The sequence below is a fragment of the Saccopteryx bilineata genome, chromosome 9, assembly GCF_036850765.1.
Source record: "Saccopteryx bilineata isolate mSacBil1 chromosome 9, mSacBil1_pri_phased_curated, whole genome shotgun sequence".
Classification (NCBI taxonomy): domain Eukaryota; kingdom Metazoa; phylum Chordata; class Mammalia; order Chiroptera; family Emballonuridae; genus Saccopteryx; species Saccopteryx bilineata.
In genome coordinates, this window is record NC_089498.1 from 91,638,047 (window position 1) to 91,657,428 (window position 19,382).

Consider the following 19,382-nt stretch of genomic DNA (forward strand, 5'->3'; position numbering starts at 1 on the left):
AAAGGGAAGTGTTTTCTCACTGTGTGTATTTTCTTGCCCACTGGGTGTGAGCTAGGATTAAAGCAGGGATCTCAAACTCACGGCCCGCGGGCCGCCCGCCGAACAATTTTGTGCGGCCCGCAGACTAATCCACGGGCTTACTTAATTTTATCCAAAATATTTTGAACTTCATGGATTAGTCTGTGGGCCACACAAAATTGTTCAGCGGGCTCCATGCGGCCCACGGGCCACGAGTTTGAGACCCCTGGATTAAAGGAATTGACCCACCAGTTCTTGGCTCTGTTGTTTCATTACCATCTGTCTGAATCAAATGAGAACCGGCATGGGCCAGGTGGCTGTGATGGTGGCCATGGCTACTGGCTTTACATGATGTCACTCAAGTTCAACCAATCAGAACACAGTATCTACTTGCACAGCTATTGGCTTGGGCTAGGCAGGCACATCACCCTTTCAGAACCGATGAGACAGAACAACTGGACTTCTGTGACATTACTGTGAGGGACTCTCCCTTTGGTGCTGGGCTACAACCTGTAAAGTAGCATCTAAAAGCCACTGAAGGACCTGATTGAGAAGAGCACACAGCCCAGAGAGGCAGGAAGCCCAGGTCCTGTTGATGACATCTGGGTCCCTGCACTCAGAAAGCCTCAGGCAAGGAGGCAGGAGGTCAAAGAGACCTGGGGGGTCAAGAATTAGAAGAGGAAGCTGCAAGGTAAACAGTGATAAGACTAGAGGCTTGTCAAAGGAGCAGGGAAGCGGGGATACTTCTGTTTTGTAAGTCAATGCATTACATGTTTTATTCAAGCCAACCTGAGCTTTTCTGTCTCTTTCTACCAGAGAAAACAGAGTAATGTAATCACTCTTCCTAGACAAGGGGTGTGGAGGAGATGTTCAAAAGGATCTGGAGAGTATAGAGTGGATTTCCTACTACTTGTCAGGGCAGGAAAGCCGTGGGCTTGGAGTTGGGGTTGATATTGGAGGTGGGTGAGATAAAAGATGGACATGCAGACCCTATTGGAAAAGTATTCAAAGGCCCAAAGACATAGTGGTTAAACCTCATTTTTTCTTTTAAGCAATGTGTAAAGCCAGTAGCCACAGCCACCTGGCCCATGCTGGTTTTCATTTGATTCGGATAGATGGTAATGAAACAACAGAGCCAAGAACTGGTTGGTCAATTCCTTTAATCCTAGCTCACACCCAGTGGGCAAGAAAATACACACAGTGGGAAAACACTTCCCTTTCTATTCAGGGCTTCTAAAGCCACTGACATAACTGAGTATTCCTAGAATCAAAGGTTTCTATCTCACCAGCCCTATTCACCTCTGTTCCCCATCTCCTTCTCTCTGCACAAATTGGCTTCTCCTTTAGCACTCCACCATCTTGGCTGCTTCTCCTCTGCAATACTAATTTCAGGAACCAAGAGAGAGAGAGACCCCAGCCTGCCCCATTTTATAGTGTAGAAATCAAAACTTTAAGCCAATATACAAATAAGGAAGTCTCTGATACAAAGTCACTTATCTGAGGCATAATTGGGGTTCCTCATAAGAGTGCACCACCCCACATCATGCAACAGTCAAGGGTGTGGGGAAAAGCTTAGTGTTGAGAAGATTTTAGTATTAAAAGGGTGGGAAAGGCTTAGTCTTAAAACTAAGCCTTAGGCTATACAGATCCTGCCTGCTTACAACCTGTTCCCCACACCCATTGCAAACTATAAGCGAGCAAGCATATACATCATATTTGCAAGCTTATTTGACCCACACAATGGGTTCTTCCCTCACATATTTCTCACGTCCTCCTTAGAGCATCTCTTCTCCAAGCTAAAAGCCCTGCAAAGGCATTCCGTTTTTATCACATGGCAATGGTGGTGCCTTCTAGGATAAAGCCGCATGCACTGACCAGGAGGGCACCTGAGAAGAGATCAGTGACAACTTTACCTCCACTGCTCTTTCTTCTCCGCTCCTACTGATGCAGCCAGAGACAGACTCCACATTTGGACCTCATGTGACACTTCTGGGTCACACTGTTTAGGTCTTTGTTGAGGCCTGTTGCCAACCTCCTACCCTTATCTTGAACAGAGGTGTGGGATGGGGGAGGTGCTTTATGAACCCAAGAGAAAAGTTGCACTGCTCTCTGTCATAGCTTACCTGATTGTTCCCTCCTTCCTGCCTGGTGTCTCCATTTAAAACCCTACTTAAGTTAATAAATATGTTAGCATTATCCCTCCCTACGTGGATGTATTTGCAAATTAAGTAACCAATAGCCTGTACAGTGTCCCTAAGAACTACAATATAGGACCATGAGGACTATTAGATGCAAATTAAATCAGAGAAACTGCAATGTGACTCAGCTGCAGGGACAAGTGCCTGGCTAATGAGATTAGAGCTTCCACTTATGAGGCGGTGGGTCTGGCAGAATCAACACTGGCCTTGGAGTCAGATACGCCTGGGCTCAAACTTAGACTTTATCAATTTCTAGCCACATGAATATCAAACTTCTCTTCTAGAAAATGTAGGTATCAATCAACCTCGCTATGTTGTTTTAATGGCTGAGTGGAAAATGTCTAGGTTGATGGCAGGTACATAGTGATCTCTTAATAAAGATTGGTTGGTCCTACTGATGATGATGATGATAATGGAAACTTAATAAATGGATAAATTACTGTTTTTAGGAGGAACCTTAGACTGGAACTACATTGCAGTGTATAAACTTGACTTGTTTATCTTTGTGTCCCCAGAGTTGAGCAAATCTCACCTCATGAATGCTTATGGATGGATGGATGGATGGATGGATGGATGGATGGATGGATGGTTGGATGGACGTTTACCCCAATATCACTGGTAAATGCTAACAATTCATCTCTAAGTATTTTGTCTCTACATTTCCAACAGTTTCCCCTTGTCCCATCACCGCTGCACTACTGACCCCACCAAGGGCAGCCAAGTTCCCCCCCAACCGCCTCAGGATCACAGTTGCACTCAGCATGCAGGGCGAGGACCGCCAGCTGCAGCAGGATCTCATCACTGCAGCACAACTTCTCCTCCAGGATGTCCCTCCAGAGCTGCAGGTAAAACTGATGTCTCATCCAACTCTGCCTGGGAAAGAAAGGCAGGGATAAAGACCACTGCAATGCGGAGAGAGAGGGAAAATTCTAAAACCAGAGGGTTTTCTCAGTCTGGAGAACAGGGAAAGTAGAAAAAAATGGGACAAACCAACAGAACCCAGAGGGCAGTGCTAGTGCGACAAGTGTGGTCTTCTGCATCCACACCATGCCTCCTGCCCCTAGTTGGCAGCTACTCTGTGCCACACACTTCACCTAGCACCCATGGAGATGTTGGCTGAGGCTCAGATGAAAAAAACAAACAAACAGATATTCACTTAGATAGTTTTTCTGGTAAGCAAAGGGGCAAAGAGGCAATGACTGGACTCCAAAGCCATGACCTTATTCTCCAACCTTCATGACAGAGCTGCTGGAGGAGGGGCATGTGAGGGTCAGGAGAGAGAGAACTTTGACCTGGAGTGGAATATGTTTGAAACAAAAGGGGAAGTTCTGATTTTCCCCCTTTCAGTCAAATTGAAATCCAATCAATAGAAGATCAACCAGAGTAATTATTATTTCTGGGTAAGTTAAAGTTCACCAAGCACACGCCCACCCATTCTCTCTAACATCAGCGTGCACATGCCCCTCCCTCAGGAACAAGGAACAAGGCTGTAGCACTCACTGGAGCAGCCTGTAGTGACTGATAAAGAACTTGATCCTCAGGAAGAGTGTGAATCTCCCGAGGAGGTCTTCTGGGGCTGCTCACACCATCCTTTGGGGGCTGTCTTGCACCACCTGGTTTCATTGTCCAAGAAAAAGAGCACTTTGCCTGAAATGGAAGTACAACTGGTTTGGAGGGAAGAGAAGTCAGGCAGATACTACACCTCATCTCCACAGCCCTGAGCCCTACCCAACAGGCAGGACAGGAGCTGTCTGAGTGCAGGATAGAGCAGGAAGCTAGTCTTTTGCACACCTGCTACCACAGGGTCTTTGCTAAGTATGTGAGGGGCCAGAGTAAGAGACAAAAAGGAGAGTGTCAAGGAGGAGAAACTTAGCACCAAGAGGAGAAAATATGGTTACTTGTCTTAGAGCAGATATCCATACTACCAGCTTTCCAGCTACCATCTTATGGCAACAGAATGAGCAACAAAGGAGTGAGTATTTATTCTATTCTTGCCGTGAGCCAGGCCCTCTTCATCAACTGGATGGTCCTCAAGCATCTCCAGCCATGAGTGTGTTATGGATGGAATGTCTGTGTCCCCCAAAACTCATATATTGAAGCCCTAACCTTCCATGAAATGGTATTTGGAGGTGGGGCCTTTGGGAGGCGCTTAGATTTAGATGAGGTCATCAGAGTGAGGCCTCATAGTGGGATTAATGTAATAAGAGGAAGAAGCCAGAGTTCTCTCTGCTACGTGAGGACATAGTGAGGAGGCTCTGCAAGCCACGAAGAGATCCCTAAACCTGACCTTGGACTTCCCAGGCTCCAGCACTGTGAGAAATAACTGCCTATCATTTACAAGGTCTAGTGTATGAGATTTTCTTTTTGCAGTCTGAGCTGACTAAGACAGGGAACGAGCAGAATCACATTTGCCATTTGACCTGAATGTTGCCACCAGTCCAAGCTGGGACTTCAACTCCTGTTGAGTTTGTACTCGAGCACTTCTGGGAGGGAGGATGAACCCAACCCAGCCACTAATGGCCCTGCCTTCACCCCACTCTCTTCAAGGCAAAGCTGGATCCCCTCTCCCTGCCTGGGTGTCCTAGCCACTTCCCCAGGCCTCCTGGAGACCTGCCCCCGGCCTGCTCTGTCACATCCCCTTCTCCATGCTTCACCCTCCCAGCACAGAGATGCTCTGAGAGCGGTGGCTTGGCCACAGGAAACTTGCCAAGGTTTGGAAGACAAAGCTTTTAAGTGAGTTATGGGCCTTCTCTTCCAAAGGCAAATCACATGCTAGGGAGAAGAAAAGGGGTGTCCAGGGACGTTCAAATCACAGTCACCTCCCCATGCCCAGTGTCTGATTTTGACAATATACAGTGTGTCCGTAAAGGCATGGTGCACTTTTGACCGGTCACAGGAAAGCAACAAAAGACGATAGAAATGTGAAATCTGCACCAAATGAAAGGAAAACATTCCCAGTTTCATACCTATTCAGTGCAGTTCAAAGTGGGCTCCATTTGTTGCCCTACACACATTCAAACGATAGTGAAGTTCTTGCCACACACAGGTAAGGACGTCTGGTGTAACAGAGTGAATAACGTCTGTGATTCTCTGTTTTAAGTGATTAATGTCGTTGATATGTTAAATGTACACATGTTGCTTCACATAACCCCAAAAATAAAAGTCTAAGTGCATCAGATCCAGGGATCGTGGTGGCCATGGCTTGACAGAACCCCTGCCTATCCACCGCCAGGGGAATGTTCTATCCAGAAATTCACGAACAGTGGTGGCGTAGTGTGAAGGAGCGCCGTCCTGTTGAAAGATGACATCTTCTGGAAATTGTGGAACTGCATACAATTCCAACATGTCAAGATAGGACTTTGCCGTCACAGACTGCTCCGCGAAAAAAAAATGGGCCTATCACCTTATCATACATCAGGCCACACCACACGTTCCCTTTAGGGGTGTTATATTCGTACTCAACTACTCAACGTAGGCATGAGGATGTTCAGCAGCCCATATTCGGACGTTATGGCGATGAACATGTCCACAGACATGGAAGGTCGCCTCACCGCTAAACACAATCTTCTGCAAAAATCTTGCATCATTGTCGATCTCATGAAGCATATCTGTAGCAAACACACATCGTGTAGGTATATCTGCCGGTTTGATAGCGTGCAACAGCCACAATTTGTACCCCGTAAAACAGAGACATTTCTTTAACGCCTTATGAACTATAGTCTTGCTTAGGGGTAATTGTTGAGCACACACACACACACACACAGATTTTTTAGGGCTCCTTAGGTAGCTATCCCGCATAGCCTCTACAGACTTGTCACTGACTGATGGCCTACCAGAACGGGGTTTCTCTACCAAACTGCCAGTTTCCTTCAACTGCTTATCCCACTGAATAATGTTATTCCTATGTGGTGGCGCTTTCTTATAAATGCACCGATATTCATGTTGCACTTTGGTCATGGATTCGAATTTAGCAAGCCACAGAACACACTGAACTTTCTTCTGTACTGTCCACATCTCGACTGGCATGGCCGTGGGCTTCTCCGTTGTATACACGGTGTTACGTCATCATCTGCACATGTGCACATGCTGCCACATCATCCTCCAGAAACTGGGAGGGTTTTCCTTTAATTCGGTGCAGATTTCACATTTCTATCATCTTTTGTTGCTTTCCTGTGACCAGTCAAAAGTGAACCATGACTTTATGGACACACTGTGAATTCCAGTTAGCAAAATGTTTTCTTAATGGTTTAATTGAATGAAGACAGTCAACAATATGAACTGAAAATTAGGTTCTTAAAACATTTTTAGGGATGCACAACTTCAAAAATACAGTTGTCCCTCACCATATAGCTGTTCACTGTTCACAGTATCACTGTATTGCAGATTTTTAAATTGTACATATCTAATTTTGTATCATGGATTTTTTGCTATATTGCAGGATTTTGCAGTATATATGTATTTTTATACATTTATTAATTTTAATTATTTTTACAGTAAAGTAAGCATTTTCTAACCTAAAAATTGAAAACAATATTAAAAATATTAATTCAAACATATTAAAAGAATATTTCTATATATTCACTGATGAATACCCATATAGAATGTTATATGTTGTTAGAATTACATAGGTTTAGGAGTGTAGGAAGTGTTCAAGAGCATAGGAAGTGTTTATAAGGTGTAGGAAAGGTTAATTACAGTGTGTAAAAAGTTTATAAGAGTGTGGGGAGGGTTTATAAAGCCTTAAAATATATATAAATAATAAAATAAATATAAAGTCACTACTTCATGGATTTTTGCCTGTCACAGGCTGTTCTGGAATCTAACCCCAATGACAGACAAGGGACCACATGAAAAGACAAGCATGACTCTAACCATTTTGATAAGTCATTTCCTAAAGCAAATGTCAACTAATTTTTACCACATTTACGATCCACATGAGGGATGGGTGAGGAGCCCTGAGGAGCCACTGCGCCACCTCACCCGCAGGTGTTGTAAAGTACCAAAAGCTACAGAATTAATATTAATATTTTAAGAGGCTTAAGGAACATTTTATTAATTTGGGTTAAGGTGTGCAGAGAAATTTTGTGAATAATCTCTGTACTATGTGATTGGCATCAAACCAGGATGGCCCTTGGCATTGTATTATAAATGCAAAGGGGAGGAAAACATGGATTCCCTGACATTCCACCACACCTGTGGGGAAAGGGGTGAATGGCTAGCCAGGTGCAGGAAGAGAGAAGCCAAAATAAACCTTTTCTTATAGTAATGAGCCATTTGCGGGCATTTGTCCCCATGGAAACTACCTCTCCCATGTGAATGCATATAGTTAATGTGTGTGACTCTGGCGAAAGAGATGGCGGATAAATATTAGAAAATATAAGAATGTCTCTTAATATGTAAAGAGACATCTTTCTATCATTGTGTTGACTTGTAAATTTTGTTTTCTCCAAAATGATGTATGGCTTGCAAATTGAACATGGTCCTATCATGTTAAAGGGCATATGACTATCACCAATAGTGGTAAAGGGCACCTAATTGCAATTTTTGCTTCTATACTTCCCACTTGCAAAACTATAAAAACTAAGTAGAACAAAGGGCCGGCGCGCTCTCCCTCAGATTTCTGTCGGAGTTGCCGCCGCTTGGCCAAGCTAGACAATAAAGCTTTGGGGTGTAATTGATGGATTTTGTTTGTGTCTCCAATGTTTTGAGTCCCTCCAGATTAGGCTTAACATGGGGATACAATAAGCTGTTGGTAATAAAAAAAGTACCAGATCTTGGTAAATAAATATGGAAATCCTATCAAAAAAAAAAAACTTAAGAAACCTCATCCAAGCCTGTCTCATGCCTCTATCTGTGCAGCTAAATCTGACTCCTCACACCCCGTCAGGGCCTCCTCTCCCCAGGGAATGGCAAATTTGGCTGGCAAATCCTCTCAAATCCTCCCAAAAGGGTTTATGTCCAAACCCCAGGCTGGTCACTTTTAAGGTATTCACCCAGGAGGCCTCAGCTGAATAGCTTTCAAATGTCTGCCTGGGAGGGTCCCAGTGCCAGCCCCTTGCCAGGAGGAAGTGGTAGCAAGTAAGCCCTGATATGTGCTTCAGGAGCAGGCTCACTGGTTTTATTAGATTGCATGTTACAGATCTGTTGTGAACCAGCACAACTAGTAATTCCAGGTCCCAAGTGGAATGGCAGGGAATTAAGAAAATACGCTTAAAGAATTAAAGAATGGGTTCAAAGAATTAAAGAATGGGTTTCTGAGGCCTCTATCTACAATTGCTGCTGGCAAGAAGAGAGCTCTCCCAAAAACCGCATTTTGCTTTAGTTATAGGGCAAAATGGGCCATTAGCAAATCAATGAGATCTCTGATCATGTTTCCAAGGCAACTCAAGAATTTTTACCAAGTGCAGAAAACCCCCACCCCCACCATACATAACATCTTAACTTTACACAAAACAGGATGAAAGAAACTTGCCTTCAGTCTTTCCGGGGAACATGGGGGGTAGTGTAAACAATCCAGTACCACAGCTTAACAGCCTTTTGCAACCTAATCAGGCAAGTGAGTTGGGGGGTGGGCAGACTGTCAGCTTACAGCCAATTCCCCGCACCTCTGTCCACCAAAAATATAAACTGCAAGAATCCTGTTGGTTTTTTGGTCCCCAACATAGATCAATAAAAATACACCATTTTCTGAAGATTCTTCTATTCACATTCAACAAAACATTTAGCAAACACCAATTGATCATGTCAAAGCATATAACGGTTGCTCTTTTACTTGAGAGAGACCTTTCAGAGGTCTGTTGAGACCTATGAAGAGATAAGGCCACCCTCCTAGTCCCCTGAGGCACACTAGATGACCCCACAGTAAGCTGATGAACATCTCCCACTGGAGATGGAAGAAGAGAAAAACACCAAGATTTGACACCCGGCAGGTGGTCTGGGAGGACCAGGACTTAACCTGAAGGACCATATGACCTCAGCCCAGCCCCTTCCCATCGTTCCACACAGTGGTTAACCGGTTTCAACTCCAGCACAGGAGTATTTGAGGCTGATGGAAATAAAGAATCCCTCTGTGGAAGGGCAGGGAGGAAAAGGTGTAGAAACCCTTTTCTTTGGATCTTCAGAGTGGATTATTAACTTAGCTCAGCATGCTGATTTCACATTAATACTGTATGATTAGCTGGAAAAAAAGTTTCAAGTTTTTATTATGATAAAATAAACATAAAACTTACCATCTTAACTGTAGTTAAGTGTACAATTTGGTAGTGTTAAGTACGTTCACATTGTTGAACAGCCATTACCACATGCATCTCTAGACCCTCTCGTCTTGTAAAACTGTAACTCTGTACCCCAACCACTAACTCCCATTTCACTCCCCCTAGCCCCTGGCAACCACCATTCTACTTTTTTCTATGAATTTGACTACTCTAGGTACCTTACATAAGGGGGAATTATACAGTACCTGTCTTTTTGCAACTCGTTTACTTTAGTGCAGAGTCTTCAAGTTTCATCCACGCTGTAGCATGTGTCAGAAGTTTCTTCCTTTCTAAGGATGAACATTATTTCATCTTTCATGTGTGTATAGAACACATTTGCTTATCCATTCACCAATGGACCCTGGGATTGCTTCCACATTTTAGCTACTGTGAATAATACTGCTACCAACATGGGCATACAAATATCTCCAAAAAACTCATTTTTAGTTATTTGAGTGTGTATGCAAAAGTAAAATTGCTAGATCATATGGTAAATCTATTTTTAATTTTCTGAGGAACCATTATACTGTTTTCCCCAATGGCTGCACTGTTTTAAATTCCCACGTGGATGGAAATGTTTTTGACATCTTAACAGTTTTAACATTTCCTTATCAGTGCGTTGAGATTGATCAAGGAGACCCAGCAAATCACAGAAACCCATAAGATTTGACATGCACTTTTTTATTACAATTTTCTGCACTTCCTTGACACTCTACACATGAATACTTGAAGCCTTCACCATGCTAACTAACATCTAAGTGTGCAAAGTGAAGTGTCCCAGTCTCAAACAGTGTTTTTTAAAGAATAGTGTTTAGATACCTAGACACCCAGGTTACCTGAGGCACCAGGCCAGCTGTGGGTTACCCAGGACACACTCACCTTTCATGTAAGCCAAGCCAAAGTAGGTGAGCTCCCTGAGGTTGGGGAAGGACATGGCAGCATTGAAGACGCCCCCACTGTGGACGCGATGTCACATTTCACCTGCAGACACTGCCCACTCAGTAGCACCACACAGAGGTCAAACAGGATTTCCCTTTTTTGGTCTGGAAACAATAATAGTATTGATAATCCCAATAACTACAAGAATAGAGGCTTCCCCAAGGGCTGGTTGCTGTGCTGAGCACTTGATACACATCATCCCATTTCACTGATGTCTGACCTTAAGAATAAGTGTATCTGTGATACTGTTCAGCAGCTGAGAAATGAGGCTCAGCTCCTTTGTAGTCATCCTGGTGGCAAGTCCTGGTAAGGGACTGGCTCCTCGTGGCACAGTGAGTCACAGGCAGAGCCTCACTGAAAGCACAGCCTCTGCTGGGCTCTGCAGGGGCCAGGAAGGCTAGGGGGGGCAGGCTCACTGATGCTTCTACCCCGATGAAGGCCAGCTACCCCCTGGACTCTGCCCAGGGATTTTATCAATAAATCATACAGCCCTGGGGTGTCGCCCAACATTATATTGCCTCCCAGGTTCCCAGAGCACAGCTGAGTGAATTTGGGCTGGCACAGAGCCAAGGAAGAGAGGGCAGAAGCAAGGGGATTACTTCACATAAAGAAATGGGCCTGACCAGGCGGTGGCACAGTGGATAGAGCAACGGCCTGGAATGCTGAGGACCCAGGTTCGGCTTGAGGTTGAAGACTTGAGCACAGGCTCACCAGCTTGAGCGTGGGGTCACTGGCTTGAGTGTGGGATCATAGACATAACCCCACGGTTGCTGACTTGAGCCCAAAGGTTGCTGGCTTGACTCCCAAAGTCACTGGCTTAAGCTCAAAGGTCACTACCTTGAGCAAAGGGTCACTGGCTCGGCTGAAGCCCCCCCACACACACACACTGGTCAAGATACATATGAGAGAGCAGTCAATGAACAACTAAGGTGCTGCAACTATGAGTTGATGCTACTCACCTCTCTTCCTTCCTGTCTGTCTCTCTGTCTTTCAAAAGGAACAAAAGAACAAAAAAGATAGAAAGAAAGAAAGAAAGAGAGAGAGAGAGAGAGAGAGAAAGAAAGAGAAAGAAAGAAAGAAAGAAAGAAAGAAAGAAAGAAAGAAAGAAAGAAAGAAAGAAAGAAAGAAAGAAAAGAGAAATGGGTTGGTAGAGCCTCATCCAAAAAGTGTGTAGCAACCAGCTTTCTGCCTCTTCACCTCTCAGATCAAGTCCAGATTCAGCCACCAGCACAACCTCACCCTGACCACCATGGCCTCTGTTCAGCACCCCAGAATGGCCCATATCCCACTGCCCTGGGCCTGGTCAGTGGTGTCTCTGCACACACCACTCACTACACAGAGCGCTCTTCCCCTTCACCCCACAAGGCAAGTTCTTGCGAGTCTTCCAGATCAGGCTCAGCGCCCTTGGCTGTGCCCTGGAGAGTAGAGTCTCTCACTTCCTTCTCTGCTCCCACAGTACCTGGTGCCCCAAAGCCCAGCCTGGGGTTGGCCCAGACCTCCCCAGGGAAATTCTCCTCAGAGGACAGTCATGGTGGACTATGTGATTTTAGTGCCATTTGAGGTCATGGTACACCCTGACCCTCTGGATACTCCAGGGGCCAATGCAGATCTGACGACCCTGCAGGAGGGGATTTCTGCAAGATCGCAGGCAGAGCTAACTACACAGCACACTCTGAGCCTCCATGGCCCCTCCCCCTTGCTGCATACCTGAGCCACCTGAGCAGATGTTGAACGTATGGGTTCAGGGACCATCCAAGAGAGAGACAAAAAGAGAGAGAGAGAGAAGTGTGGGGGTTATCCCATATGTTCTAAAGAGCCCTGTGCTTGGGTCTAATGCTTTGTAGTCACCCTCTTAACATCTCAATAATTGTATCTTTGAATGTGTGTTTCTAAGCGTGGTCCAATGGGACAATAGAGCCTGCATGTGCAGCTTGGGTTCACAAGGTCCTGTCTCCCCACCACTAGCAATGAGTTCTGGCTGCCAACTCCTTTGCTCTCTGGTATCCCAAACCTTGCCTGGCCTCCCCTTCCCCCTCCCTACCCCACAATCTCTGTCATCCTACAGCCAGGGTGGCCAGCAGCTCATATGCCACCATCACTCCCCTCCTCTGCAGGAAGCCCGTTCAGGAAGGGTCCCTGCCAGGCATACACACTCCAAGACATGGCAGAGCAGGGCATGGCAGCAGCTGTCCCCATGGTGGACTGGCAGCACCAGAGCTCTTTCTATGGGTGTCTCCACAGGAACAAGCCTCACGCATCCCCAATCTAGGTACCAGGTGCCTATCCACACAGAGGTTGCAACCCCTTTGGGGATCTGTAGTATGCCTGGGCTTGGGCAGCAGAGCCAAGAGAGGGAAGATGACTTTTCTGTCCCAAATAGACAAATGCATAAATGCTAGAATATAAGCTCCAGGTGAAGGAGAGGCTGTTTGGTTCTCGTCATAGATCTGGGGCCAGAGTTGTGCCTGATACTTCCTAGATGCTAAAACAATATTTCCTGGCTGAGTGAGGAGATGAAGACTGAGCTGAGTGTGAAGGACAATCAGAACTTGGCCAAAAGTGCCGAGGGCTCCTATTAAAGAGAACCAGGGAGTGCTGAAGGACATGAAGCAGGGGTGTGACTTGGTAGAGAGCTCTGTCAGGTGTCCGGAGGAGGGAGTGAGTACCCAGGGACCTCCCTGGCTCAGGCGGAGCTCAGTCAGCCTCCAAGCCTGCCAGCTAGCCAGTTCCCTCATCAACCTCCACCCCTGCCCAGTCTAACCCACCAGTTACCACAGTTGATCTAGGCAGGTGTGGAGTCATGGGGGCCTCTCCAGCTAGCAGGACGAACTCTGGCCTGGGGAACTGGGGGAAACAGCCAGAGTCACTCAGGGTAGAGAAAAGAAGCCATTTTTCACGGGGCTGGACCCCCACTTTGGGTTTCCTCTGTAGAATCACCCTCCACACACACACCCTATCAGCACTCCCCTCCCCAGAGCCAGCAGGAAGCAGTTTTAATGATATGAGGCTAAACTAGGCTGAGGTATTCACTGGGCAGGGAAGGTCAAAGCAGAAGCTTTCTAGGAGGGTACAATGGTTTGGATCCATGTTCTAGCTCTCAGGCAGGGTATCTGCTTCATTATAAGTTTTATAATGCATGCATGCTTACATAATCATTGTATCCATCAAAATTATAAACACCTTCTGTAATACAAATAGATGCTATATGCAATAAGAATTTTTGAAAACAAATGTGCCCCCAAGGGTAACCAGCAGGACTCCTGTCTAAGAGGCCAAAGGTCCAGCCAGAGGTGATTTGTGTCCAGAGAGAATGCCCAGTAGAAGCTCCTTTAATGAGTGATGAGAAAGAGAAACCAAAGAAGGTGAATCTGTCTCTGCTCTCCCCAAGTCCACAAGGACCTGAGAGTCTTGGAGGGCAGCGGGGTCCAGGGGGGAGTATTGGGAGCTCAGGGCCAAGTGGATCCTCAGGCTACTCCAGGCTCAGCTCAGCTATAATTTGTTGAGAAGCTTTAAGCAAATCTCTCTGTGACAGACAGACAAAGGCCATTTAGGGGCATCTAGTGTGATGTTCCCAAAGGGTCCAGACACTAGAAGAGAAGGCCAGGCAGAAGCGGTCTTCTCAGTGAACAGCCCACCCAACAGGGACGTGTCACAGCTCTAGGGAGTGCTGTTCCTCTCAGAGTCACTGCAGTGTTGTGCAGCTATTAAAACAGTTCAGCTAAGGGCAACATCATGTTGAGGATGGGATGCTTTTCTCCAAACACTGGAGGTGGTTGTGAGGACCGGTGTCAGGGTGTTTCTGGCAGAAGGTGCATCCTGGACCACCCCCGTCCCACTGTCCAGGACATCTTAGCAAGCCGGACCTTCAGCAGAGACCAGCCTGCCTACAGGCTGTCGGGGCTCCCCACAGCAAGAGCACACTGCGGAAGCCTCCAGCCAGCTGTCCCTCTGTCAGCCTGGACTTCAAGGCCAGGCCAAGCTGGCCTGCCTACTCTCAAGCCCCACGCCCCACACTCACCCAAACCCTGTTATCCTATGCACCAACCAGAACGGAGACTCTTTCCCTGCTTTCCACCCCACCCACATCTTTGCTCCCACATTTCCTGTCAGTTTAGAATCCCCCTGCAAGCACACCCAGGCTTATCAGCTCTCTTATCTCCTACCTGTTCTGCCACCTGCCCCCAAGATTGCCACCTCCTGGAGACCAGTCCGAACATCTCAGCTCATAGTTGCTGCAACCTCTGTCACAGTGTAAGCAGCAAGGTGTCCAGCACTGTGAATTTCTTTATTGGTTACTGATGAGGTGGCAATTGGTTACAGGAGGTGGCAATCTGGGACCCAGCACCTTCAACCTTCTATCCCACCCAGTGTCTGCTATAGTAAGGCCACTCAGTAAGTTCCTATGTTCCTAAATTGAAGATTTCAAGGTTTTTAGTTCAATTCTAGAAATCTCAGCCCAGGAAGAATGGCATCCCAGAGGACCCTGCCCATTTTCAGCAGCCATGGCAGCCATCCACCACTGCCCACCCAAACCTCTTCGGGGAGTACCCATCCTCTGGTCCTCTTCTGTGCACCTTTCCCTTTCTTTGCAGGAAATGCTTCTGAGAAGGAGTCTTTGGCTATGAGTCATGTGCTGCCACAGAGAGAGTGGACCTGGAGCTGGGCCACCTGCCCTTCTGAAGGTCCTGGGGGGCTCCCGGTGGAAGGGCATTGGCCAGCAGTCAGAGAGCAGGAGGAACAGTGGCAAAGACCTCCAGCTGGTGAAAGCCCACCACGTGCCAGTGCTCAGCCTGGCAGGGTGTGTGGACCACTTCATCTTCACCCCACACCGAGGGGGGAAGAGAGGCACTGTATCCATTTTACCAATAAGGAAGCAGAGGCCTAGAGAAGGTAAGGTTGCACTGTGACTTTGTCCCTCCTCTCATCACCGCTTGAGTCCCGGCTGGCCCCTGGCTCTCTCCCTCTCTTTGTCTCTCTCTTTCTCTCTGATGACCTCAGCTAGCCTGCTGGTGGTGAAGAACCAGGGTCTCCAAGACCAGCAACCTCCAAGGCCAGCACCCTGCAGAAGCAGCTGGACACAGAGCAGAAGGGCACCCAGCTGAATCCAAAAGAACCTCGCAGCTGAGCACAGCCTAAATGGCCAGCTCACAGACTCCAGAGCTAAATAAACCACTGTTTTCAGCCACTGTGTTTTGCAACTGTTTGCTCTGCAGCCTCACGTGGCAGTCGATAATCACAATGACACGAAAGCATGTTGTTGTCCTGTGACTGAGCCTGCACTTGGTCCCCAAAGGAGACACTGTGCCCTGACAGCTCAGTAGCCTTCAGGATACTCATCCCCTTGGCTTTGTGTCTGCTTAAAAGTGACTTTTGCACCTTCCAGTGAAATTGGGTTGGCTTCTTGTGGAGAAGCAAGATGCTTTTCATCAGTAACCAATAAAGAAATTCACAGTGCTGGACACCTTGCTGCTTACACTGTGACAGAGGTTGCAGCAACTATGAGCTGAGATGTTTGGACTGGTCTCCAGGAAGCTCTGGGTCTCTGTGATTCTCTCTGACACTGACCAAACAGCATGGTGGAGGGCATGAAGAGAGACAGAGGGCATGGCTTTCTTGAATCAGACAGCCTGGAGTATGGATATCAGCATCTTGACTTTACTAGCTGTGTGACCTTGGTGAAATTACTTAACCTCTCTTGGTCTGTTTCCTCATGTGGAAAATGGTAATAAAAAAGAAAGAGGGTTGAGGGACGTTTTAAGGAGAAGATAAAGCCTAACAGTAAAGAGTACCTTGTTTTAGGGACAAACAAAAATGATTATTTTGTTTTCTTTTGTTTTTAATCTCAGATGTGGTTGAAAACTAGAGAACTAAATTTGAAAATTATTCTAAAATTAATTTCTTTAACCAATCTAGAGCAAAACAAAATCAATATTTTACAAATTACTTTTCTTTGCACTCCACCTAGAAACTAACTAGAGGAAAAAAATTTCTTCTGTTGTGTTTTTAAATTGTTTTAACAACTTGAACAGTTAGATCTCAATAAAATGAGTTTATATTTGATATAGATCTCTTGGTTAGATTATACCTCCAAATGAAGCTGTCTGCCGATACAGAGGAGTCCTAAGCTCAGCCGCCTTGTCCGCAGGGGCTTCCTGGAAGAGTTAAGTTTGCATGGGCTTTCTCTGTCTCCACAGCTGTACATCTGGCCCACGTGGGGCCAGAATGGGCTCCACTGCCCACCCAGGGAATGCTCAGGTGCCATATTCACCTCGGCAGGGATGCAGACACTCCAGGGCCCATGCTGTCGGACTCTCCTGGCTCATCTGACACAGCTGGATCCTGAGCAGGTAGCTTCTGTCCTGCTGCACAGAGGAGCTTTCTCCCACCACCTCCTCTCCACCTGAAGGTCAAGTGTACCACACATTCGCATCCCAACGTCGAGGGTGGGAGGCATTTAAAGAGACACATACAAACTGGCTGTCAGTTTGAGTCAGTGTGGTAATGTCTGCCCCACACAACCAGAGCCTAACATACATTCTCTAGAACCCAGACGTGCCCTGCACCCATCACTCACACATACGCTACAGGTAATGCCTTCCCTACCCAATACCCGTGTCCTCATGCACATCTGTGCCTTTGCTCATGCATTCCTCCCACTGACTAGGCTCTTCCTGCTGAGGTCCTCTGTGCCTCAAAGACCCAGAGCTATGTCCTCTCTACTTCTACCCTCTCCACCTCTGCCTCTTCTCCTTTCCTCGTTGCTGCCCTCACAACTGCTATCACACCAAATCGTGCCGCATCTGCTTGCTTGTTTCCCTCCCCCACACCCACTGCGTGCTTTATGCCCTGCTGTAGCTCACCTGGCTCAGCCCCAAGGAATGTCCAATCACTGACCAAAATCTACTTTATGGTTCCCTGGCGAAAATGCTGCAAGGTCAGTTACATGACTTGACCAAATACGAGCAGCAGCATGTCCACATGCCAAGAGAGCAGGGGTCCCAGAAGGAAACAGGCTGAGAGAGACATTTTTTGATTGACTGTTGACAGTGTCCCCGGTCCACAGCCATCCTCCCCTCTCCATCCACATGATCCCTGCATTCATTGTGGTCTCAGTTCTGCACCTGCCCCTGGACAAATGCAGTGCTTCCCAGCTTTGCTGCTTTCTCTGAGATGCAAACCTCCTTGCATGTGCACCATGGGCACCATGCTGACCTCACTCTAGTCCCAGCTCCACCCTGGCCCCATGGTGGGTCAGTGCTGGGGCACTTTCTACTTTGGAGCTCCCCATGGGATCATCCGAAGGCTGTCTCCTCCTGAGATTCCTTCCTTGCTTGGCTTATTCCCTTTCCTGTCTTCCTTCTATCATGCCTCCTCCCTCAGGACCACTTCTCCAAGAAATAACTTTCATAAACATCCCTGTCTCTGGCTTTGCTTGAAAGAAACCCAGCCAAATGCCTAGTATGTGCCAGGCCCTTTATTAGGTGGTGGTGATGGGGGAGGGGTACCAGGCAGCCAGCAGGACAATGCGGCAAGCACCAGAAGGAGACACCGTGCAGGTGAGAGACAGCAGGGGAGGCCTCGGGACTATGTGGATGTGGTCGGGGAGGGCTTCTCATACAAGAGGCCCAGTTTAATTTTGATAGGTGAATTGACTCATGAGTTATAAGCATGCCCGTTTTAATGTATAAAGCTCTTTCAAAGATCCCAAGGGTCGTAACCACACTAGGAATTTTAGCTTGCCCCAAGGTCTTTGCCAGCACTGTCCAATAGACCTGTGATGACCTTCCCTGTCCAGCATGGCCATCATCAGCCACATGTGGCCATTGGGAATAAGGAACTAAATTTTTTATTTTATGTCACTTTAATTAACTACATGTTTTAGCTCATTTGAATTTCAACAGCCACTGTGGCTAATAGCTCCTGGGGTGGGAAGCACAGATGTGCTCTGACCTCAGAGATGGTGCCCAGAACCAAGCCAGCCAGCCGTCTGATGTAGAGATTGTCAGAGCCTGAGGATGCAGCCACATCTTCCCAATGAACCCAACAAGCATCCAGAACTGACCGCAGCGGAGCCGCCGGCAGGGCTGGTCTTCGCATATGGTCAGCAGCATGGAGTGCAAGGGCTCCCGAGGTGCAGCGGCTGGAGAGGAGGGGACCATGTGAGCCACCTCACACCATTGCCCGGGGGCTGGGCCCTGCAGTTGCACTGGAGACTAACAGAAGCGAATGTTCTCATGGCCACTACACAGACGTCCGCCCTTTTGGAGAGTTTCGGGATGGACACAAGATGTATCCCCAAGGCCATTGAACTTGGAATGACCTGTGCCAGCTGTGTGAATGTGCTGCTTCCTAACCTGCGATGCCCGTCAGCGTACAGAGAGCCCACACAGGTGCTTTAGCAAACGACTTTCCACCTGTGCACAACACCCAGATCCAACCAGGGACCAGTCAGCCCTCACTTACATTCACCAGGCAGCCCGGGCGCTCTCCGGTCACTGAGGGGCCTCACTGAGGCTTGCTGCTAGGGTGGGAGCTCCCGGAACACAACAACGGTGGCTTTTTCATTTTGGACACTTCAGCAGTTAGCACAAGGTCAATGATTTTTGGTTGGACTTTCTGTCACATAGATACATCAAACAAATAAAAAATATAGATATTTCACTAAGCACTTCCCTCCTGTGTTTAAATGGCCACATTGATAGGAAGAAGGCCTCAATGCAGACTCAAAATCAGACTTTTCCTCATGCTCACCCACACTGCCAGCCATTTCCCAGATCAAGGCTGCACTGGCATTTCTTGCCAGACTGGGGTTAGCCAGAGCAGTAGGGAAGTGGGCCACAGGTGGAGGGAGCCGTATAGGCAAAGGTGGGCTTATGTCTGAAAGGAAAGGGGCCTTGAGCAGGGCCCCTTGTTCACAGCTACTGAGAACATAGTGGCAGCAGAGCATCAAATCCAGCAGCAGCCCTTGTAAGTG

At 47.2% G+C, this 19,382-nt stretch overlaps 1 protein-coding gene across 1 annotated transcript in view; it reads right to left on the minus strand.

The window, feature by feature from the left end:
• Nucleotides 1-19,382, minus strand: part of FRMPD2 (FERM and PDZ domain containing 2) — a 143,044-nt gene that overhangs the window by 122,641 nt on the left and 1,021 nt on the right. The window contains 14 exon segments of the mRNA XM_066244156.1: nucleotides 2,951-3,089; nucleotides 3,717-3,777; nucleotides 3,780-3,863; nucleotides 10,349-10,420; nucleotides 10,423-10,491; nucleotides 10,494-10,512; nucleotides 13,181-13,252; nucleotides 14,983-15,027; nucleotides 15,883-15,968; nucleotides 16,677-16,800; nucleotides 17,135-17,143; nucleotides 18,359-18,480; nucleotides 18,483-18,531; nucleotides 18,577-18,596. Of these exon segments, the coding sequence (XP_066100253.1) occupies nucleotides 2,951-3,089; nucleotides 3,717-3,777; nucleotides 3,780-3,863; nucleotides 10,349-10,420; nucleotides 10,423-10,491; nucleotides 10,494-10,512; nucleotides 13,181-13,252; nucleotides 14,983-15,027; nucleotides 15,883-15,968; nucleotides 16,677-16,800; nucleotides 17,135-17,143; nucleotides 18,359-18,480; nucleotides 18,483-18,531; nucleotides 18,577-18,596 (971 nt within the window).